The following is a 23556-nucleotide window of genomic DNA, read 5'->3' on the forward strand; positions in this document are numbered from 1 at the left end:
TCCATCACCTTATAATCACAATTACACTTTTAACTCTAGTGTTCAGAAATCTGTTGACTTTGAGGTTGCTCAGACAGTACCAGTTAAAGTAACTTGTAAAGAACCAAAAGTTAGTGGAGGCGAAACAAGTTCGCCTGTTTCAAGTGTTAAAATTTCTGATCCAAGTCCAGTCTCATCGGATTCGGATAAGTCATCCGAGTCTGGTAAGGCAAAAGAGGAGGTGGTATTACCCAATGGTGGAGAGAAAGATAAGACGAATAAAAAGAGTACTCCACTAAACCCGTACGTCCCACCATATGTGAGACGAACGGGCGGTAATAAAGCCTCGACATCTAAAACACCGGTTGATAAGAAAGTTGAGCATAGGTGTTGTTTTAGGTGTAATCAATTAGGACATCTTGTTGCAGATTGCCCTCTGAAGCAGCGATTCAGAGGTGTGAGGCCTACTAAAACTGAGAATAAGCCTAATAGTAATACTGCTAAAAATGAAAACCATTCAAAATTCAAAAATGTGACTAATTCAGGTTTTCATAGAAACAAATCTCAGTTTTACACTGCTAATAACCAAACCACAAGCTATAATTCTTTCAATTCACAAAGGTTTGGAAGGCCTCACAATCAATCTACAAGGAGGTATCCTAATAGGACTTACAGGAATTATCCAGATACTAACTTTGGAAAGCCAAAGTTTGGGATGTATAGATCCAAGACCAATTGGTCTTGGGTCCCTAGATTCTAATCTTTTGCTTTATCGTGCAGGAACAGTTGAACAGGGCTGCCAATAATCTTTGGGTTGTGGATAGCGGCTGTTCCCGGCACATGACGGGTAACAAAAACTTGTTACACGATTTGAAACCTGTTCAAGGAGGGAGAGTGAGCTTTGCAGGTGAAAGTGGAGGAAAGATTACAGGAATGGGAACGGTGTCTAACGGGAAGATGACATTAGAAAAAGTAAACTTTGTCGAAGAATTGAAGCACAATCTGCTGAGTGTGTCGCAGATTTGTGATAAGGAGTACACCGTACACTTCACAAAGAATGAAGCAATTGTGTTACATCCTGGTTTTCAGATACCAGAGGAGTGGATTGTGATGAAGGCTCCACGTGAGAGGAATACGTACATTATGGATATGAGGTCGACTGAAATGGCCACGGAAGAATCATGCCTTATGACAAAAGCGAGCGAATCGGAGTCCGAATTGTGGCATAGGAAAATGGGGCACATTCATCTTCGGAAGATGAACCACATTGTCAAGAATGGACTTGTGCTGGGCGTTCCCTTGAAAAGTTTCAATTTTGAAGACAAATGTCTACCGTGCAAGAAGGGAAAGCAGCAAAAGAAATCCCATCACACCAAGAAGGTCAATTCAATTGCCTGTACCCTAGAATTGCTTCACATGGATCTCTTCGGTCCCGTGAATGCAAAAAGTCTAGGAGGTACTTCATACTGCTTGGTGATCACTGATGACTACTCACGATATTCGTGGGTATATTTCCTGAAATCAAAAGATGAAACGGCTCAGATGGTGAAGAATTTGATTACCAAAGTTGAGAACGTTATGGATAAAAGGGTTAAGTTCATCAGGAGTGACAATGGAACGGAGTTCAAGAATTTTGAGATGGAGATCTTCTGCCTTCAGAAAGGGATCGAACACCAATACAGCGCTCCGTATACACCGCAACAGAATGGAGTGGCTGAAAGGAAGAATAGAACATTAATTGAAGGAGCCAGAACTATGCTGGCTGATTCAAAGCTTCCTGTGGTGTTCTGGGCTGAAGCTGTTGCTACAGCCTGCTATATCCTCAATAGAGTCTTGACGGTTAAACGACTTAATAAAACGTGTTATGAGCTTATGCATGGGAGGAAGCCCAACTTGAGTGGTCTTGAACTATTCGGGTCCCCTTGTTCGATTTTAAAGACAAATTCTAAATTTGGTGAAGTAGCCGATGAAGGAATCTTAGTCGGTTATGTTGTTGGGACACCCAACAGACGTGTCTTTAATACATCGACCAGCAAGGTTGAGGTGGTGTGTAACACCGATATCACAAGTTACCAACCGCCAAAACCAAGCAACGGACCTGCTGAGTTTTTCGACTATGTTAAACTTTTTAAGTCTTTTAACATACCGTATTTGGATATTGCTGAAGAAGAAGAGAGAGTTGCTACGAAGATGATCCTTGATGAGGAAGAAAATCTATTGCAAAGACAGCTGATCGATAAATGTCAATCTTCCTCATCAAATGCTATCGATACCCCTGCTGCCTCGACTGAAGAAGAATTTTTCAATCCGTTTCACTCTCAGCAAGAAACAATCATTGACGAGCTCTCTTCTAACTTGGAAGACAATCTTCATGTCGGTTCTGTTCCGACCACGAGAATTCATAAAGATCACCCTTTGGAGAATGTGATTGGTGATGTGTCCTCCGGTGTACAAACAAGACGTAGCTTGAATGAGCACACCTGTGTTTACACAAGCATTAAGGAGACAGGCATAATCAACGAATGCTTGTACACCTGCTTTATCAGCCAGATTGAACCGAAGAATTATCAAATGGCTCTCAAGGACAGCTCGTGGGTCAAAGCCATGCAAGAAGAGTTGGCTCAGTTCAAGAAAATGGAAGTTTGGACTTTGGTTGAAAAACCAAAGAATGTGCATGCGATAGGCACAAAATGGGTGTTTAAGTGCAAGAGAGATGAGAAAGGGATTATTATAAGAAACAAGGCGAGGCTAGTCGTTAAAGGTTTTAATCAACAAGAGGGGATTGATTATAATGAAGTGTTCGCTCCTGTGGCAAGATTGGAAGCCATTAGATTGTTTTTGGCATTTGCTGCTTATAAAAAGATGAAGGTTTTTCAGTTGGACGTAAAGAGTGCATTCCTAAATGGGAAAGTTGATGAGGTTGTGTATGTTGAGCAACCTCCGGGTTTTCCTGACCCAGACTTTCCAGACCATGTGTACAAATTAAGCAAGGCGTTGTATGGACTACATCAGGCACCTCGTGCCTGGTACTCAACTTTATCAGATTACTTGCTTGAAAATGGGTTTGAAAGAGGTCAGATTGATAGCACACTGTTTGTGAAGAGACAAGGAAGCGACTTCCTGCTAGTGCAAGTCTACGTGGATGACATTATTTTTGCTGCATCAAAAGTCTCCATGTGTCAAGATTTTGAGGCCGTCATGAAAAAGAGGTTTGAAATGAGTGCTATGGGTGAACTAACTTTCTTTTTAGGTTTGCAGGTTGATCAGAAGAAGGATGGGATGTTCATTCATCAGACCAAGTATGTCCATGATGTGCTCAAACGCTTCAAGATGGAGGACAGCACTCCATTTGATACTCCAATCTGCGTCAACCATAAATTGGGTGCTGATTCTGACAATGACGCAGATGTGGACCCAACTCAGTATCGGGCTATTATAGGTTCTCTAATGTACTTAACTGCTTCTAGGCCTGATATTATGTTTGCAGTTTGTCTTTGTGCTCGTTTTCAGGCAAACCCAAAGGAATCTCACATGAAGGGTGTGAAGAGGATCTTGCGGTATCTCAAAGGCAAACCGAAGCTGGGGTTGTGGTACGCAAAAGGAGGAGACTTGGAGTTGGTCGCTTACACAGATTCTGATTATGGAGGGTGCAATCAGAGTCGGAAGTCAACAACTGGTGGATGTCAGTTTCTAGGTGGCAGATTGGTGTCGTGGCAATGTAAGAAGCAGACTTCAGTCGCAATTTCAACCTGTGAAGGAGAATACATGGCAGCATCCAACTGCTGCTCCCAGGTTCTTTGGATTCAACAACAGTTGCGCGACTATGGTCTGAATTTCTTACTTACTCCTATTTGCATTGATAACACAGCTGCTATCTCAGTAACTAACAATCCCGTGAAGCACAGTAAAACTAAACATATTGACATACGTCATCATTTTATACGGGATTGTGCTGAGAAGAAACTGATTGTGCTTGAAAAGGTGGATACGCTTGATAATTTCGCTGATTTATATACTAAAGCGTTTGACAAAACAAGATTTCAAAACCTTATTGAGCTGAATGGGATGATCAATCCCGAGTAACCATGCTTTTTATGTTCATTTAAAAAAAAAAAAAAAAAACGTCACTATCGCTTAGAATTATGTCGGTTGCCTCAGTTTGAAGGACATGTCTTAGGATATGTTTGGTCCTCATTTCTACTTGTAGAATATGCGGATAGCCGTTAACCAGATGACTGAAAGTGACCGGGGCGGTTTATGATGTGTTTTCATTCTTTCGCTTAAAATTAGTCGATCATACTTAGTTAGAAGGACACATACTAGTATGTGGTCGGTCTAGCTGATCCATTGGATCTTCGGGATAGCCGTTTACCTGAAGACTTTGTTTTGGTTGGGGCGATTGATGTTAAAATTTTTCTTTTTGGGAAATGAAATTATTTTTCAAGTCTACTACTTCGTAAGAAGTTACTTTACTATGTTTAACAGAAAATTGATCCAACCTTGGAAAATGATAGATATACTGATTCTGTGTGCTTAACTAGTGAAGTTATTAGGCTTAAAAGGCTTTAGAACAGTCATTGTATGTCATGGTAACTTTTTATGGTGCGTAAAAGTAGATGTGATACAAACTAAATCTACGCGATTTTACGTGGAAACTCCTTAAGAGTTTTGCTTGTCTTCATATATATCTTTCCGAATGATAGGCAGAAAAGCGATTACCCAGTCATACACGAGCCCGTGAGTGTTCTGATTCCCGTGAAGATAGCGTTTCAAGAAACTGCAGTGATCCAGATTCGGGACTTGCAGTTGTTTACTACTCTGAAGTCTATGTAAATGTTTATCGTTAAAAAAAATAAAAATAAAAATAAAAAAATACCTTATGAGTTATTGAAACATTTTAGAGCTAACAATGTCAAGACTTCTCAATCATGAAGTACGAAAGAGAGCGGGAAGCAGATGAAGAGTACTTACAAACTTAATCAGACACTATGGGTCGAGGTCAATTCGGGGTGACTTGGGGAAAGCCAAATACGCTTTGAGAATAGATAGGAGGCATCATAATCTCTGAGTTGTTGCCCACTTAAATTTTGAGGCATAATTGAACCTAACTGGTATCACAGAAACGATGAAAACCATCTTAAGTTATTTACCTGCTTACAACCTGTTTCTTTATGTCATAATACAGCTAAACACGGATCTATGTGACAGTCACGTAATTAGTATGATTCCTGTTCGGATCTTTTCTAAAACGTAGTAGTCCCTTGTAAAGACTGAAATTTGATCCCTTAAACTTTAATTGTTAAAAGTTTTCTTTTTATGTAGTTCTATGATTTTGTATCTGGTTACTTGGACTTGATCGTGTCATTTAATTCTCAAAGGGAAGTTTTAAAAGTTAATTGAAAAATGTTCAAATTATAAGGTTTGATTTTGTAAATATAGGCGAAGTTGTTAAACAGGCGAACTTGTGAATAACTTCGCCTAGGCGAAGTTAACCGTAACTTCGCCAGTATAACATCGTCCCTATATAAGGATTTTCAAAGGTCAAACTGTTCATATTTTTCAAAATCAGCGAACTTGTCTCCTAAAACCCTAAGCGAACTTCTCGATAACTTTCGCGAAGTTATCTGTCGATTCATCTGTTCATCTTTTCTTCGATTCTTTTCAAATTAAAGGTGTGTTTGGGTTCTTATATCTTATAATCGATGTTCAATGTTATTAACCCTAGGTTGTTTCGACACCCGGTTAGTGACCTCGGACGTTCGATCCTTAAACCGGATTTTCAAAACTCGTCTTTACGTGGTCATGAACAAACTGATCGTACAGATTGCTTTAATATCATGTGTTTTAGACTCCTCAATCGTCAAAATTGACCGAAACACCAGATTTTCCGGAGTTGAATCGATCTTACTGTTGCCGTTTCAGATTCAGGCGAACTTATAGGTTTAGCGAAGTTATCTGTAACTTCGCCTGATACTTAACTTCGCCTGAGGCGATGTTGTGGTGAGGCGAAGTTATCATTAACTTCGCCTGGACCTTTTTAACTTATCAGTTATTAGACGAACTTAAAGCTGAAGCAAAGTTGTTCCCAACTTCGCCCCACCTTTAACTTCGCCTATACAGATTTTTTCACAACTTCGCTCATGGTAACAAGCGAACTTGTGTTATGCCTTAACGTTTATCTAACTTGGTTCGTTTGTTGCAGATATGGCTGCAGTAGCAAGTGCTGGAGGTGCTGGAGGAGATGACGGAGATAACCAGAGACAATTCTTCCCTGGGCACAACATGTACATTACCTTAGACCCAGATGCGAGTGGTGTGGAGGATTACCGCGAGATTATTACTTTCCTCCTTCGCTCGCGGATATTCCACGCGATCACAACTACTCTGCCGATATCCTTACCCAATATTGAGGATTTTTGGCGGACGGTGGAATACAATTGCCGCGTTGAGCCCCCGGTTATGCGAGCAACCGTCAACAATCAAGAAGTTCAGTTCTCGTCTGAACAAATTCGGGTGGCTTTACGTTTTGGAGAGGAGACTAGGGATGACCCTACAGAGTTTGTTGCTCCGTTCCGCGATGGAGCATTTCTACGAATGGGCTATTCTGGTCCATTGGGCGATACACAACGGAGGAAGGGTTTCCTACTTGATCAGTGGCGCTTCCTCATGCACATAATGATTGTCTGCATGTCTGGGAGGAAGGCAGGCACTGATGGAATGGGTGCGACCATGCAGTCAGCAATGACTGCTCTGACTTATAACAAACGTTATAGCTTTAGTCAGATGGTCTTTATGAGATCGATAGACAGAGGAGAGCGATGGCTCGTGAAAGGTTCATCATGTATCCAAGATTCATTCAGATGATCTTGAATCATGTTGCTCCCACGTTGCCTCAACGACGTCCAATAAGATACGTGGAGAGTGTGAGCAAACGTATCTTCGCTCAATGCCGAACATCCAGCGCGAGGAGCAAGCCTGAACTGCGTCCAAGGTATACTCCACTCTTTGGGTACTTAATAAACCCGGGGTATGTGCCAGCTCGTGGGGATGAGTTCAGAGACCCGGCACCACAACAGGCAGGAGCATCTCAAGCTATACGTGCTGCTCCTGTTGTGTCACCGGAGGAGGAAGTGGACCTTGATGCAGAGTTCGGAGGTCAAGGATTCTTCGATATGGATCGGGTGGATCCAGAGGAGAACGTTCAGATCCCAGTTGACCGTGTCTCGACTGTGCGTGTTACTAGAGCAGCTACGACGGTGGCTGACTCAGATCTTGATGATGTTATGGATAAGGCGAGAAGGATGTTGGTGACTCAAGAGAGGACGTTTGGGAAGAGAAAGAGGACAGATGATGATAGTGAGTCAGAAGAAAAAGAGGATATTCACAAGTTGATTAGACGTTCAAGACGGGAAAGGACAGGTGCAGGTATGGGAGCTGGAGAGACTTCAAGAGTTGTACGTTTCGCTCCGCCCGCACTGTCAGGTATGTCGATTGTTCCTACATCACTACAGGTCACAAGTTTAAGCGCCACCGATGTACCCGTGGTGGCTACAACATCATCTGTTGGCCTCCCGTCTATCACACTCCAGCTGACGACTCCAGATATCGTATCGTTGCCGCCTCCAACGCTTACTTCGTCGGAGGTTGTTGCACAATTTGTTGAGTCGACAGTCGTTGCAACTGCAGGGTTGTCGGTCACGATACCACCTGCGGTTACGTCCACAGCTGCTTCTGATGTCCCGGTTTCATCGGAAATCCCTCCTCAGTACACTCACGATTTATCGCATATGAGGTTCGATTTCGATGCAACCCTATCAGACTCGGAAAGAATAGCCGCACTGGAACGGGTCGTGGCAGAGCAGTCAAGGGTGAATCTTATCCAGACCCAGGCTATTCAGCGCCTAGTAGCAGAAAATCAACTACAGTCGTCCCTCCTGGTTGAACATGGGAAAATTATAGATGCTATGAAGGAGTTCTTGGCATCTCAAGGGGAGATGAGCTGTAAAGGCGACGAGTTAAGGACAAAGAAGAGAAATGATAGAGACGATGATCCCAATGCATCGAAAGGTGCAGGTGATGAGTTGCCAAGAACTACTCAAGCTCTTGGGACTTCCACAGCTCAGGGGGAGTCTGCAGGTGCGGCTGGCAGTTCTGGTGGTGATGAGGTGGTGATGGTTGATGACGAGGAGATGGGAGATGATGTGATCGATGCCTTGAAGGAATTAGATGATGATATGTTGGATGATGAGTTTATGTGTGAAGATGATGTTCTACCAATTGAGGAGATTGAAAAGATTGGTGCTGAAATAGTGATTGAAGATGATGTTGAAGAGGGTGAAATAGTTGAGGAGAATGTTGAACACGAGATCCCTGAAGTTGAAAAGTCAGATGTATGTCAAGACACAGCAGGTGATGATACAGAATGGGAGGAGCAGCCTAGATGGAAGGAAGGCTATGCTCATTGGTTTATCAAAACTAAGAAGCCTGCTGTTCCAACCATGTTCAAGAAAAGTTATAATATCAAAGGCTTTGCTGAATCAAAGAAAGGAATTATCTGTTGGCTATATGATGAACAGTTAAAAGTGTTCGTGGTGAAAAGATATGATGGGATCCAATACTTTAAGAGGACGTTGAGATCTCTCAATACATTGCCTGAATGTGAGGTGAAGGATTTGGCTAGATTGGGGTTGATTAATAGAAGTGACGACAACATGGCCAGAGTTATTGGGAAGATCGTGTGGAAAGAAAGTATTAAAGAAAAGAAGTTTGAGTTATTAAAGCCACAGAAGGGAAAGCTAGTGGAAGATAAAGAAAGGGGAATGAGAGCAGATGGCAAGCCTTGGATGGTAATGAAGTACAAACCGATTCGGTGTCTTAAAGATGTGCCGATGAAGACAATGCCCAAGGATGTGTTAAAGAACCTTAAATGGTGGTATGTTGATTGCCAGACTGCTGAAGCCGTGATGGAAGACGAAGACGAACAAGAAGTGCTAAGAGTGTATGATCCGATGCATCTTGTTAATTTATCGAAAGCTGATCTGCAGGTGTTAAATGAAAAGAAGATATTTTATATTCCTGCTTGGAAAGACGAAGCGAGGAAATATCAGCGAGTAGTCACGGTATGTGTGAGAGAAGGAGTACATGCATGAAGACAAAGAGATTGAAGGTTACAAGACACGTGCTTGAAGATCAAGACATGAAGCTACTGCCAAGGGGGAGTCTGTTGGTGCATAATGTCAGTAGTTCATAGTCTAGTGTTTGTAATCGAGTCTGTAATGTTAATTATGTTTTATATATGTCTTAAGCGAAGTTGTTAACAAGTTCGCCTAGGCGAACTTGTTAGTCAAGCGAAGTTATGGACAACTTCGCCTGAACATGCCAGGCGAAGTTGTTGTGTATAAATAGTCCTAGGTTACGGCTGTTTGGTTAAGAATCAGTTGTTCGTGTTAGTTTGTTCGAGTTGTTACGAGAGCTGTAATGTGTGTCTGTAATAGTGATATCGTATCACGTGTTTGAGTTATTATATAACGTGTGTTCGTTTCGTGTGTTCGTGTGATTCGTGTTCTATACTCGTAACGATCTACGCAGGGATTCCGCACCTGAGTAGATCGAGATATCTCGTGCGATCCATCCAGGGAACCTACACCATTCCATTCCAATTCCAATTCAAATTCCCTTAAAAAAATTCCGTGAAACGAACGCGCTCTTAGAGTTTGGAATTAGTCAGAACTAGTCCTCATACTTTCTAACATTCTCCCCCTTAATTCCAAAAACTACTTCAAATCTTCAACACCTAACATCTTTCTCATTTCAGCAAACTTGATCCGTGGAAGAGCTTTTGTCAACACATCTGCACACTGTTTATCACCGCGAACAAAATCCACTTTGATATGACCATTTTCAATGCATTCTCTTATGAAATGGTACCTTATGTTAATGTGTTTACTTCTACCATGAAATACTGTATTTTTCATTAGTGAAATTGTTGATTTGTTATCTACTAACAGCACCATTAGTTCTTGTTTCTGACCAGTAATCTCACCAATTAACCTTTGTAACCACAATGCTTGACAAGCTGCAGTTGTTGCTGACATAAACTCAGCTTCACACGAGGATAGAGCAACAGTCTGTTGCTTTTGAGAAGCCCAGGAGATCAATGAACCATTATAGTAAAAGACATTCCCGGATGTACTTTTACCATCATCATTGTCTGCCAAATGATTACTATCACTGTAACCAACGAGCCCACCTTCATTTACTCTTCTATACACAATTCCATAATGAAGAGTTCCTATATACCTGATAAGGTGTTTAACTACTTTAAAATGTTCATCTTTAGGACTCTTCATGAACCTGCTCAAATATCCAACTGCATAGCAAATATCGGGTCTTGTTTGGCACAAATACCTCAATGATCCCACTGGTCTTCTGTAATCAGTTGGATTTGCTTCATTACCTCCTTCTATCTTGTTAAGTCTTAGACCAGGTTCCATTGGTACTTTTGTATCATTGTAATTTTCTAAACCTGCCATTCTCACAATCTTTGAGGCATAACCAGATTGCTTAGCCACAATCCCTTCTTCCTTTTGTGTTACCTCAATACCAAGATAATAACATAACAAACCAAGATCTGTCATTTCAAACCTTGTTTGCATCTGCCTCTTGAAACTTTTAACCTCTTGCATATCACTTCCTGTTACAAGAAGATCATCTACATAGACAACTATTATTAAGAGTGACTTCCCTTTATGTTTGACATATACGGCATGTTCATGTTGGCATCTTTTAAAATTCAACTCCTTTAAAACTGTATCAAGCTTAACATTCCAAGCTCTAGGGCTGTAAACGAGCCGAGTCGAGTCGAGCCAGAGTGTGCTCGAGCTCGAGCTCGAACTTAATCGAGATGGCTCGAGCTCGACTCGTTTTCTTTATCGAGCTGAAAAATCGAGCTCGGGCTCGGCTCGTATAAAGTTCGAGCCGAGCTCGAGCTCGTCGAGCCGGACTCCTTTAATTTTTTTATTTTTTATTTATTATTTTTTAATTTATATTTTACAAATTTTGATATATAAAATACAAAAAATATAATTTTAACATACATATTATATAAAATTTATAAACTAGAGAATTTATAAATTTATTTGTTTTATTTTAGTTATTTTTAACAAGGTTTTAGGTATCGAGTGACATAATATATGTATAATTTTTATTATTTATTTTTTGGTATGATATTATTATATATAAACATTAAAATTTAGGGTTTTTTTCTAAACCAGCCAACGAGCCGAGCTAATGAGTCGAGCCAAGACCGAGCCACGAGCCGAGCTGACCCTGGCTCGAGCTCGGCTCGTTTAGAAATCGAGCCGAGTCGAGTCGAGTCGAGCTCATTTAGAATCGAGCTTTTTCGAGCCGGACTTTTTTCAAGCTATTTTCGAGCGAGTTTCGAGCGAGCCGTGAGCTTTTTGAACAGCCCTACCAAGCTCTTGGTGTTTGTCTTTGGCCGTAAAGTGCCTTTGACAATTTAAACACCTTATTCTCATCCCCTTTTATTTCATAACCTTCAGGCTGCTTTATATACATATTCTCTTTCAATTCACCATGCAAGAATGATGCTTTCATATCCATGTGATACATCCCATTTCATCTTTGTTGTCATTGCAAGCAACAATCTAATTGTTTTAACTCTTGCTACAGGGGCAAAAGCTTCATCAAAATCAATACCATACTGTTGGGCATACCCTTTTGCCACTAGTCTGGCTTTGTGCTTTGTTATCTTCCCATAAGCATCCTTCTTGATTTTGTATACCCACTTCAATCCTATTGGATTTCAACCCTTTGATGGATCAATTAGAGACCAAGTCTTATTTCTTTCTATAGCACTTATCTCTTCATCCATTGCTATTTTCCATAATTTTTCTCTAATTGCCTCAGATAATGTTAATGGTTCTTCTTCCTGAGTGATAAGTAATTCTACTGTATTACTTTCTTCTATCCTTCCGGATCTCACTCATTCACCAAGAACATAATCTTGCAATCTAGTTGGCAAAGTGGAAACTCTAGTTGTTCTTCTTAAAGTACCTTCACTTATATTCTGACTTGAACTTTGACTCTGCTCAAGAAGTGGTTCTTCACTTGTACTAGTTGTTATAGACACAACAGGCTCAGCATCCTGTTGAGGTATCACTTCCTCATACCATGCATCTTGTATAAAGAATTCAACCCAACTTGTGTCATTTGTACTCACTTCTGTCATATAAGTAGACCAATCCCATTTCTTACTTTCTTCACATATTACATATCTACTCACAACTATTCTTTGTGTAACCGGATCATACATTCTATTGGCTTTTGAACCCTTTTCTACACTTAAGTATACCATCGGAATACTCCTCTTTCTCATACCAGGCTTTGTTACCTTTACATACCCTGTGCACCCAAACACTTTTAAATGTGATAACTTAGGCTTTCTTCCTTTTAAAGCTTCATACGGAGTACAATTTCTTAGTGACTTTGTATGAACTCTATTAAGAATGTAAATCGAGTGTCTCACCCCTTCTGACCTGAAGTCTTGAGGCATTGACATGGCTTTCAATAGACATCTAGTCATATTCAAAATTGTTCTATTTCTTCTCTCAACTGCACCATTCTGTTGAGGGGAGTATGGGGCAGTTAAGAGTCTTGTAATTCCTTGTGTATCACAAAACTTTTTGAACTCTGAAAGGGTAAACTGTAATAATAAAAAATTTTAAAACACAAATTCAAAATTTCAATTAACTAAATAAAGAATTGTTATGATAATAACTTTTAGTATGGTGTATGTAACATAACAATACATATGTATATATTTTTTAAATAAATCAAATATTAACAACTAAGATGAATATTAAAAAAAAACTTGATTTCATACAACAATACATTCATACGTAAAGTTAATAATAATAATAATAATAATGCACATATGACTTTTGATTGGACAAGACACTTTTACCTTCACCAAACTCCTTGCAACTCTTTTGAAGTTTAGAAAGGGCCATTCATCCTTCCATCAAATTTCTTGCCAACCTTCTTAAGTAAAGAAATAATAATTTGATCAACAACACCTCAATAATTACAACAGTCTCCAAGATATTTTTTGCTATAGAAATCACCGATTATAAAACGGATGTTTACCTCATGACTCCCTCCAACCTAAAATAACTCTTGACCAAAGCAATCTCCGGCAACTCTCTAACCACCTCCGACCCACTTTCTTTTACACACAAAAACACAAAGCCAACACCATGCTAACCATCTCCCCTGCGTAGCTACCTCCACACGCCACCTCTAGCTAGGCCACGAAAGTCCGCGCCATGCACACACCCGACGGTTTCCGACAACCGTTTCTTATTCCGACCTGTTACTCAGCCCAAACCTAAAGTGAAAACGTAACTTTGTACCCTTTTATTTGTGTTTATTATAGATAAAATGAACATTAACTCAATCATGCTATAGATTTGAAAACAATCCAATCAGTCACCTAGTTTCTTTTTAATGGTTCATAGGAAGATACACTTTTGAAACAATGACACATGTATGATAGATTTAAAGTTAGTTTATTGATCATTGAATCTAACTCTCCAAACTAAACCATTAATATGATATATGTAGTAAACCATTTTGCTCTATATTATGTTGAAGTTTGTTTTTATTAAATTAAAATATTGATTTCTGTTTAATAATAATTTACCACATTGTCTCTTTAATAGAATACATTAAATTATTAACATATTATACAATAAGTTACCATATCACTGTTTGTAAACATAAATATAGTTTCTAATGTTATATGAAATGTTATAAATATATAAAATGATAAAAGTTAAATGTAATGATTATTAATAAGTTAAACAGATATAACTTCAAAAATTGTGAATATGATGGAAACAATAAATCTATAAAACCCAACATATTTAAACATGAACATAAAATACTATTAGTGAAAAATCCTATGGTAATAAAGGATAACGAAATGTCTACAAGTCTTAGATAGCCACCGAAAGTTAGCGAAACAAACAAACCAAGATGCCAAATTTGAATCTAATATGTATATAATACAACTTTATTGTAGGATTTCGTGATCATCTTGACGTAATTTGTTATATCAGTATTTTGGTCACCACTTAAGGTACGGATAGTCTATACCCCTTTCATTTGATACGTGTCGTTTGGCCTTCGGGCATCTGATTTCGTATATATATATATTTACTCATCAAGCTTCCGTTTTAAATATGTTTTTAGAAAACGTTTCATATCTGTTATTAATAGAAAATGATTTATGAAATATGTTATTTACATGTTTACGAGTTTGCATGCATGTTTGTGAGTTACATGTGTATGAGTTTACGAGTTTACCCGTCGGCATGGTTTACGGGATTACATGCTTACGAGTTTACAAGTTTACGCAGGCACATGTTTACGAACCTACATGTTTATGAGTTTACACGTTCTGGAACTTTACCTGTTTGTTTTATGTGTTTGTGAGTTACTTGTTTACAAGTTTACGAGTTTACACGTCAGCATGGTTTACGGGATTACATGTTTACGTGTTTACAAGTTTACGAATCTACAAGTATACGAACTTACATGTTTACAAGTTTGCATGTTATGATTGTTTGTAGTGTGTTACAAGTTTGCAAGATTAAAAACGCTTACAAGTTATATGTTTTGAATAATTACAAGTTGCCATTGGGTTTATATCTATACATGTATTATGTTACCCAAGTCGAAACCCTTCTCTGTGGGGACCACAGACCCATCATTGTGGCATAGAATGATGCGGCACCTTCTGTGACGGTGGGTTGAGTTCACGGCGTCTCTGTATCTGTTTAGTCTCCGGATTGTCTATTCTGTTTTGTTCAGAGGCGTATGGATTGATCCTAGGAATCTGTTATAGTGCCTGTTATCTAGTGAATGTTCGGTTTGATTTTCCCACACTCCATTCACAATCTGGATGTATGGATTAGCTAGCCTGCATCACCTCTGTAATTAAAATGAACCCTCTGGACTTCGGGTAAATCTGCATTTCATGTTATGATTATACCAGTTTATTATATGTTATGATTTCTGAATTTTTTTTTAAGCATTTACTTTAAATGTGTTGTTGAAATACTTAGCCCTTTTATTCAAGTAAAATTAGCCATTTTTATTACCCTCTATCCGCTCACTGGGCAAGTTTTGCTCAGACGTACTTTTTGTGTTTTCCTTCTTTTACGTCAGGTTATCAAGACATCTGGGGACGGGTTATGGAAGAGTGCTCGAGAGTATGAAAATATTTGTACAAGTTAATGAAAAGAATTAGATCGCGCTTCCGAATAAAATTGTTAGGCCTTGTAATGTAATTAATTAAACGTTTATGGAATTATGTTTTGATCTGATTCTGTTATAGTGACACGTCAGCCCTGGCCAGGTTGAGGTGTTACATAAACTCTCCTCCCCTGTCAGACCTTAGGATTCTAACTTTAGAGGTATACTCATTCTCCACCTTATCTTTGAATGTTTCAAATACTTCTAAAGCTTGATATTTACTCCTAAGAATGTACACCCACATGACCTTAGTATTATCATCTAGAATGAACATGAAGTACCTATTGCCTGCCTTAGTTGTTGGAACAATTGGCCCACACAGATCAACAGACAAGTATTTCAATGGTACATCTGCCTTATATTGAGACTGCTCTGGGAATGACTGTCTTATCTGCTTTCCAACCAAACAAGCTTCACACACTTGTGTTGGATGATCAATGAAAGGCACCCCTTTCACCATTTGTTTATTGGTCATCACCCTTATTGTATCAAAATTGATATGACCCAACCTACCATGCCATAACCATGGCAAGCTATTCATTTCAACCTGAAAACACTTAGGTGAACCAATCTTCAACTTTATCTTATAAAGCCTATTTGCAGATCTTAAAACTTTCATTATCAATTTCCCACTTCTATCATATAGCCAAAAATACTCATCTCTCATCCTTATTTCACAATCTGTAGCCTGCCCTAGACTTAATATGTTACTCCTTAGATGTGGTATGTAATACACATCAGTGATTAACCTTTGTTCATCATCTTTACCTTCTAGCACAATAGTACCTCTACCCACTATACTTACACATCACCTATCCCCAAACTTTACACTACCACCAACATCAGTGTCTAATTTTGAAAAAATTGAGACATTACCAGTCATATGGTTAGAAGCACCATTGTCTAGATACCACTCCAACTCATCCCCATCAAAGTTGGCAGGAAGTATTTTGTGTTCATTCAGATACACCACTTCCTTCTTGGTTTCCTTTTGAATCATGAACAAGGCAGGACCTCCTTCATGAGGTTCTTGTGTTTGGGTCAGATTTACTTCTTTTTGATTCTTTATTTTATTAGGACAATCACTAGCATAGTGTCCCAACTCATCACATTTGAAACAATTAACTTTGGATTTGTCAACTCTCTTTCGACCTCCAAACTCGTATGATTCTTATTCTTATTATCACGGTCTGCTTCTTTCTTCTTTGAATCATGCTTTGAGTTCTTGTCAGTTTTACTCCAGGTTTTACTTTTGGGATCTGAGTTCTTCTTTCTGGCTTGCCATTCTGAATATGTCATTAGCAGTTGATCACATTTCACTGCCACAACAGTCTGTTTATGTTTCAATTGAATCCTTTCTTCAAAGGCCTTTAACTGACCAGCTGCTTCTTGAAACAAAAGAGTGTCCAAATCAAGAAATTGTTTAGCAGAGGCCACAATTTGAACAAACCTCTCAGGAACAGCATTATGCAACTTGTGAACCAACACTTTCTCTTCGATTGGTCCTCTCAAGTCACTTGCCTTATGCGCAATTGCTGTCATCTTTGCAGCAAAATCATGTCTCCTTCATTCATTCTCAGACCTTCAAACTCATTCTTGACTGTTGCCAATCGAGCTTTCTTGAAACAAATTGGCAATCGCTTTTGATCAAGATTCGTCGGTGTCGGATCAGTTGGCTCAACTACTTCCCATAGACCATGAAGATAGCCTTCAATTTCACGGGCCATAAGAGGGCATTGTAGAAGAATAGACATGTACTAGGTGGTGGCTGAGGAGTTCCCATTGATGACGATCTTCTTCGAGTGAATTGCTGACCAATCCTTTAGATCAATTGAGCGGATTCTCTGATACCAATTGAAGATACGTACCAAGAATTTTAAAAGAGAAAATCAACAACACAAATTGGGAATTAGGGTTTCTTATTATCAATGAAATCAAAGAAAACGAACTAACAAACCAACAACTATTATAATCTCTAGGTTCTACATATTACACTATCAACCCTCAGAGTTTGGAATTAGTTAGAACTAGCCTTCATACTTTCTAACATTTATTGTTATGATGGTTGGTCCCTATCGAGTCAGAATTCACTGGCCATTATGCCACCAGTTAAAGATATCGGGTCAAATGACACGGGTTGCCTTTGGGACAGAACATGCAGGCAATCAATATAGTTTTATTTCAGTGTTTCATCATTCCTAGAATTTGAGTTTTCCTTTAACTCTATGTAATTCGCATAGTGAATTTACTTACATTGACTTAACGTTTCAACATTGGTCGTTTTATCAAGAGTTTACGCCTACGCGGCAACACGCGGGTCAAAAATCTTGTTTTATAATATTTTGCAGTTAGTGTATGCATGACAAAGACAAACATCTTCTATCACAATTACTAGAATGTATGTTATCATTGCATTTGCTAGCATAGTTATCATTGTATTTCGTATGCTCTCGTTTGACTTTAATGTATGTTTGGGCCCAAGGCCACTTGTAATCAAGCTCATTTGGGCCCATGGAAATAAAATAGATGCATGAGACTTGCACTATATATAGTGTAAGCTTCTCATGATGCTTCTCATGCACACGTAACCTTTTTTAAAATATTCAAACTCTCTATCTCTATCTTATCCCTTCACCAACTCTGTCTTTCCTTTTATAGCAAATAAACATAATACAACAAGATCAGAGATCTAGTAGGTTGTAAGTGATTTCCGCTAGCTTACAACCCGGATTGATCCAAGAACTAGTTGTAAGATTTGTTCTAAAAATCTACAATATGTGTGTATTCTTGTTAGATTTTGTGTGTTACTTATGTTGGAGTTAGAACGGATTAGGATGTAAAATCGTAGAAGGGAATGTGCCATGCAATTAATCATGATTTGAATGAAAACAGGTTTGTGATCAATTTGGATGAATCTTGATGGTTATTGAAAAAGCATGCGGTAATGTAATACCTATTTATTTATCTAAATTTGTTGTGCTGTATATAGTTGAAATTTGATCGATGAACTTAAATCTTTATATTATATGTTAATAATGGATCATGAGAATGGATGGTGGTTGGCATCCAAACCGGGGGTAACAAAATGCAAGTCGTGCTATATTAACTTGTGTGTTGTATGGAATGGCAAATAACTTTCTCGAATTGTCCATACGAAAGAAAGCAACTTTTGTTAATGAACAAACACGGTTTAAATAAAAGACAAGGTATGTTATACTCATCTTAATTACAATGTTATATTGGTCTGGAGTATTATAATGGAAACTAGAAAAATGGATTTTGCAAGTGTGTATTATATAGATAGAGATAGAGAATCTACTGGGAATGCTCTAACACTTTAGGTTGAAGATCAAGGTTCTCAGGGCGGCACTTGAATACATGTCTCGCAATTGTTTTCTTGATGTAAATTGTTTTATGTTGTGGGAAATTAAAAGTTGTTAACCTATAGTTTTAGATATTCTAGTTCTAGATATTAGAAGTACATATTTTAACAAACATGGTTGGTTAATTCAACCTTTAAAAGTGTTACTATCAAAGGCAAACGTTAGACCTCACTTTTTGCTACGATGATTTCAAACTATTAGCTTTACATGAAATATGGTGTTACAAATCCTAATCCCAAAAACTGAAAAGAATAAAAACATTGTACGCACGTGTACGATTGCTCACATGAGAACGATTATTATTAGATAAGAATCTTGATTTGCAGGCAGGGCGATTATCGTCATGCCAAACAGTTTACGAATTATTTGTTGAATGTTATGTTAGTTTAGAACATCTAACACAAAAGAGACAAAACTGAGCATTATATTAATGAGTTTATTTTCTATTTAGTAATTCTTATTTTATTTAGATGAATGTATAGTAAAAAAAAAACTAATTGTTTCATTCATATGCATGTAAAGTAAAAAATCGTTTCATTTACATGAATGTACAATAATAATAAAATATTAGCATACCCGTAAACTTTTGTTCTATATCCGTCACTACAACACAACTCCCGTACCCCTGGTAATTAGCCCATTAAACCAATACACTTGATCATTCATTTATTCAAATTCCATAATTCCTTTCACCAACCAATATTAAAACATTGGTATATATAACCTCTAATCTATTCTCCCTTTTCCTGTAAATATTAACATTTACCAACTGTCTTCTACCTATCTAACCGGCTCACAAACCTCCGCGGCCAACGGCACATCCCACACCGCCGACCGCCGTTTCATGAACTCAAAATCCTTAACGCAATCGTCAAACGACAACCCAGACACCCTCTTCCTGGCCGCGGCCAGTTTCTTCCCAGCAACCTTATCAAACACATCTTCCCACCCATGTTCCCATGCACCACGTCCATCACATAGCTTCAACGTCCCGTTAACGTTTTCCGTCCAGCTCCACCGTCGGTCCAACCCGTTCACGACCGCAGCCGCCCATTTACCCGAAAACACCGACCTACACGGCCGGCATTTCACCCCACTCAACGGCCCCTTACTCGATATATCCGCCACCGGGACACCAAACCGTCCCGGTGGAAACTCATAAGTCCGGTCCGACACGACGCAAAAAGGGATACGTCTCATGTTATAATGCACGTTACGTATTTTGAGTTGGGCTTGGAAAGCCGACTCGGAGTTGAGATCCCGGAACCCGGCTGAGTCGAGTTCCGGGATCATGGAGAGGCGGGAGAGGGCGGCCTCGGAGGTTTTGAAGTCTCCGACGCCGAAGCGGTCGTTGAGACCGCCGTAGGAGGATCCGGAAGGGACAATGTAGTGACCCGGGATGAAGAGGTCGGGTTGGAGCGGGTTTGACCAGTACCCGTCGACTCGGGTTCGGACTATCCAGTTGTAGGTGAAGTTGTTTTGTTGTTGGTATGATTTTATCATGGTTAAACAACCTTCCACTAGATTGAAGTACTGCAATAAACCCTAAATAATAAACAAACATTAACGGGAGTTAGTAAGGGTAGAGCAATATTAGTTATTTAAAAAAATTAGAAAACAAAAAAATATATCAAGTTAGATGTTAAATTTTTTTAATGGTTAACAAATAGAGAATTGTTTTGGTATTTTGTACGAAGTGATCTAATGATAAAAAGTCACCGTCAGTTGACCCAACCAATCGTATGATTCATTACCATTTATTAGTATTATTCTAGGGTAAACAAGCAAAAGTTGGTAAAGAAGCATAAGTTAAATGTTATTTCGTTCGGAGTGACCCAATGATACGGTATGAAGCCCTAATATCAAATTAAATGTTAATTTATTAGTATTATTCTTTGTAATTAAATTTAACATTTAATAATACTTTTCTTTATATTTTGTTTGAAGTCAACGGTAAACAAGCAAAAGTTGGTAAAGAAGCATAAGTTGGTGTTGTCAACTGACTATTCTACCCTTGACTTAGAACATTTCTTTTGTAGGACTTTACAAGAAATCTTGGTTGGATTTTCGTGTCAACTATGTTAGCCGGCTTTCTAAGAAATGTTAATTGATTTTTTGGCAATATTTTTTGTGGGTTTTAGTTTTATCCTATGTATAAATTGTATAAAAACAACTATATTGATTTTATATAAAAGGCAGTCAATGCAATAAGCACACATGTATCCAAAAAAAAAGTTATGCTTGTTCTTGTTGTTGTTTTTAATGTGTAACATACGAATAGTAATTCTGATGTATAAAAGTATTTTGAAAATGGATCAAATAAAGAAATTGTTTTAAGTCTGCCTTTATAAATTGCAACGATTTGTTTACAAAAACTATGATATTCTGAAACTGACCGTGCTTCAACATTAAAATGAATTAATGATAATTGATAGACAATTACTATATTTGACTATTTGAGATACTAAAAGTGGATTTACTGTTATACCTTAATTATGCTAGTGATATAAGGAATAAAACACACGTAAAATCTTGTCTTCAAATATAATCTAAAATCTTCTATCAAGTCATTTGATTCCTTGAATAGAAAAGTTGTTTATGGTATATATTCTCCCAATTTTGGTATGAGAACAACACGTACGACCAAAACATTCGAATTGCACATCAGAAGGAATACATTAACTTTGAGAATTATTCGGTTTAATATTTACTGGTTGATCGAGAAATAATTTTATACGCTTCAAAGAAAACAAACGTAACCTACGTGTCACGATTTCCATATATTTGTTATTTATTTATAATTTAATATAACCTTTTTAGGCTAAAAATAAATCACTCATCCGGTTTCTTTCATTTTAGTCAAGAGACTAGTACTTTTTTTAACAGCAAATATTTCCATCTAAAATACTTAACTTTATATGGCGTTTCTCTTAAATCTACCTTTGGAATGAGGATACATTAAATAATACGAATTATAATTTGTAGGAAAATAAATTGTTTTATACTATTAGTTTTATAATATTAAAATTCGAAATAATTGAATTATTATTATATTTTGTGATGATTAAAATGAGAAACAAATGCATCCCCACAAAGTGTCATTTATTTCTGCTTCAGGAGTTGTGGATCGATCTCACCCAAATGATAGCTACAACTTACCAATATATGAATATGACACTTTTCTAATTTTCACATTTATTTTCATGATTGTTATGTGTTATTCAATGGTTGGCACCCATAGTTAACCAACACTATCTTTCTCAACTAACAACCTTTTCTTTATTCTTAATTTTTACAACATTTTTCTTGTTGATCCTTTACCAACTTTTCTTGTTAACTTAACTATACTTTACATATATTGAAAAATCAATTTTAAGTACATAATAATTAATATTGTTTGAACCGTCATATACAAAAAATGGTTCTTTAACCGCACAATCATAAAAATGGTTATGTCTATTTATAGTTCTCAAATTGTTTGTCTTTTGTGCACACTTCCACAAAACCGACATGGTTAAGTACTTATTTGAACCAATGAACCAAATTGATTGTTAGACCAAACTTTAAAATTGCTTCCAAAATCTCGTTTAACCAATTCATTTACAATATCATCATATATATATATACACTTTTTTTTATTTAAAACTCCATATCATGTTGAGTTGTTGACATTCAAATACTCACCGATGAAAAAAACAGTTTTATTAATGCCATCCAATTTCTAAAACTTTTTTTTAACGACCAACTAATTAACTTCGGGTACTCAACAGCTAGAAAAGGTTAATGCCATTATATATCTTTACAAATTTTACGTTAAAAAAAACAAAAAAAAAACGTCTAAATATATATTAACACGCGACCTCTCATTATATCTCAAAAACATTACATTAACTAATTATCTATAATTAGTTATATACGTTATGTCCTTTTATATTCACGATATATATACCTAGACATCAAGACACGAGAAAAGTGGGATAAAAAGTAATTAAAAAGTCTGATCAATTGACTTTAAAAAACACAAAACATAAGAATTACCTGAATCCCATTGGGCGAGTTACTGGACGTCAAAACCCTCTCCGCCACGTCACTCTCTGGCAAGTCCACAGGCTTAAAAACCCTAACAGCCGCAATCCTCGGTACCGATTTCAACAACGAAAACTTGTACGAGTTGGAATCCAAGGGACTGTTGAAAAACAAATCAGCATTCGGATACTGGTTGAAAATATTCTTCACAATGGAGGGTCCGGTGAGCTCAAACCGGCGTGCTCCGCCAACCAAACAGACAGCAATCCTGGAGCGTCTCAAGTGAGCCGTGATATTATTATTATTATTATTATTATTGTTAAAGAGTGAGTTGAGGTTGGGTAAATATAGAAAGGGATTGTTTCTTATGGAGTCGGATGAGAATGAGAATATTATTATGACAAGTGAAAAGGTAGCGAGAATGAATAGAGTCGGAGAACGCCATTTGAGGTCTGGGAAGCGTTTGGTGACAAGTGAAAACATGAAGAAGATTAATAATAATATAATAAATGAAATGAAATGAAATGAAAAGAAGAAGATTAGGAGGAAAGACACGAAGTTGGCGTGTGGGGATGTGTAGGTCGGGAAGCTCAAGCGTAATGCAAAATTTGTATTTATAACCTTTTTTTCTTTTTCTTTTTTTAGTTTAAATATTATTAAATAATGTATTTCTTTATATATATATATATATTTTTTGAAAAGCTTGCTTTGCTTTGACTATATATACATGAATTATTATTTTTTTTAATCCTTATCATTTGTGGATAGATTGAATTCAATACCTCATCTTTCTAAACTCGTGTTTTAAGTATTTTGTTTTTGTCACCAC

General features: G+C 37.6%; 1 protein-coding gene across 1 annotated transcript; it reads right to left on the reverse strand.

Annotated features, from left to right (window-relative positions):
• Positions 1-19430: 19430 nt before the first annotated feature.
• On the reverse strand, positions 19431-23217 carry LOC143597461 (uncharacterized). The gene is made up of 2 exons (XM_077075964.1): positions 22740-23217; positions 19431-20246 (listed from the first exon to the last, which is right to left on the reverse strand). Exons 1-2 carry the CDS (start codon positions 23208-23210, stop codon positions 19482-19484), a joined length of 1236 nt encoding a protein of 411 aa, XP_076932079.1. The 5' UTR covers positions 23211-23217; the 3' UTR covers positions 19431-19481.
• Between the last annotated feature and the right edge of the window lie 339 nt (positions 23218-23556).

The sequence above is a fragment of the Bidens hawaiensis genome, unplaced genomic scaffold, assembly GCF_021521415.1.
Source record: "Bidens hawaiensis isolate Kalapana, Puna unplaced genomic scaffold, B.hawaiensis_p1.1 tig00001792_1, whole genome shotgun sequence".
NCBI classification, from domain to species: domain Eukaryota; kingdom Viridiplantae; phylum Streptophyta; class Magnoliopsida; order Asterales; family Asteraceae; genus Bidens; species Bidens hawaiensis.

Coding starts and splice junctions, on each gene's coding strand:
- LOC143597461 (XM_077075964.1), bottom strand. CDS start 23,210: ATGTTTTCACTTGTCACCAAACGCTTCCCAGACCTCAAATGGCGTTCT. Junction 20,247..22,739: donor ACTCGCCCAATGGGATTCAG/GTAATTCTTATG, acceptor TTTATTATTTAG/GGTTTATTGCAGTACTTCAA.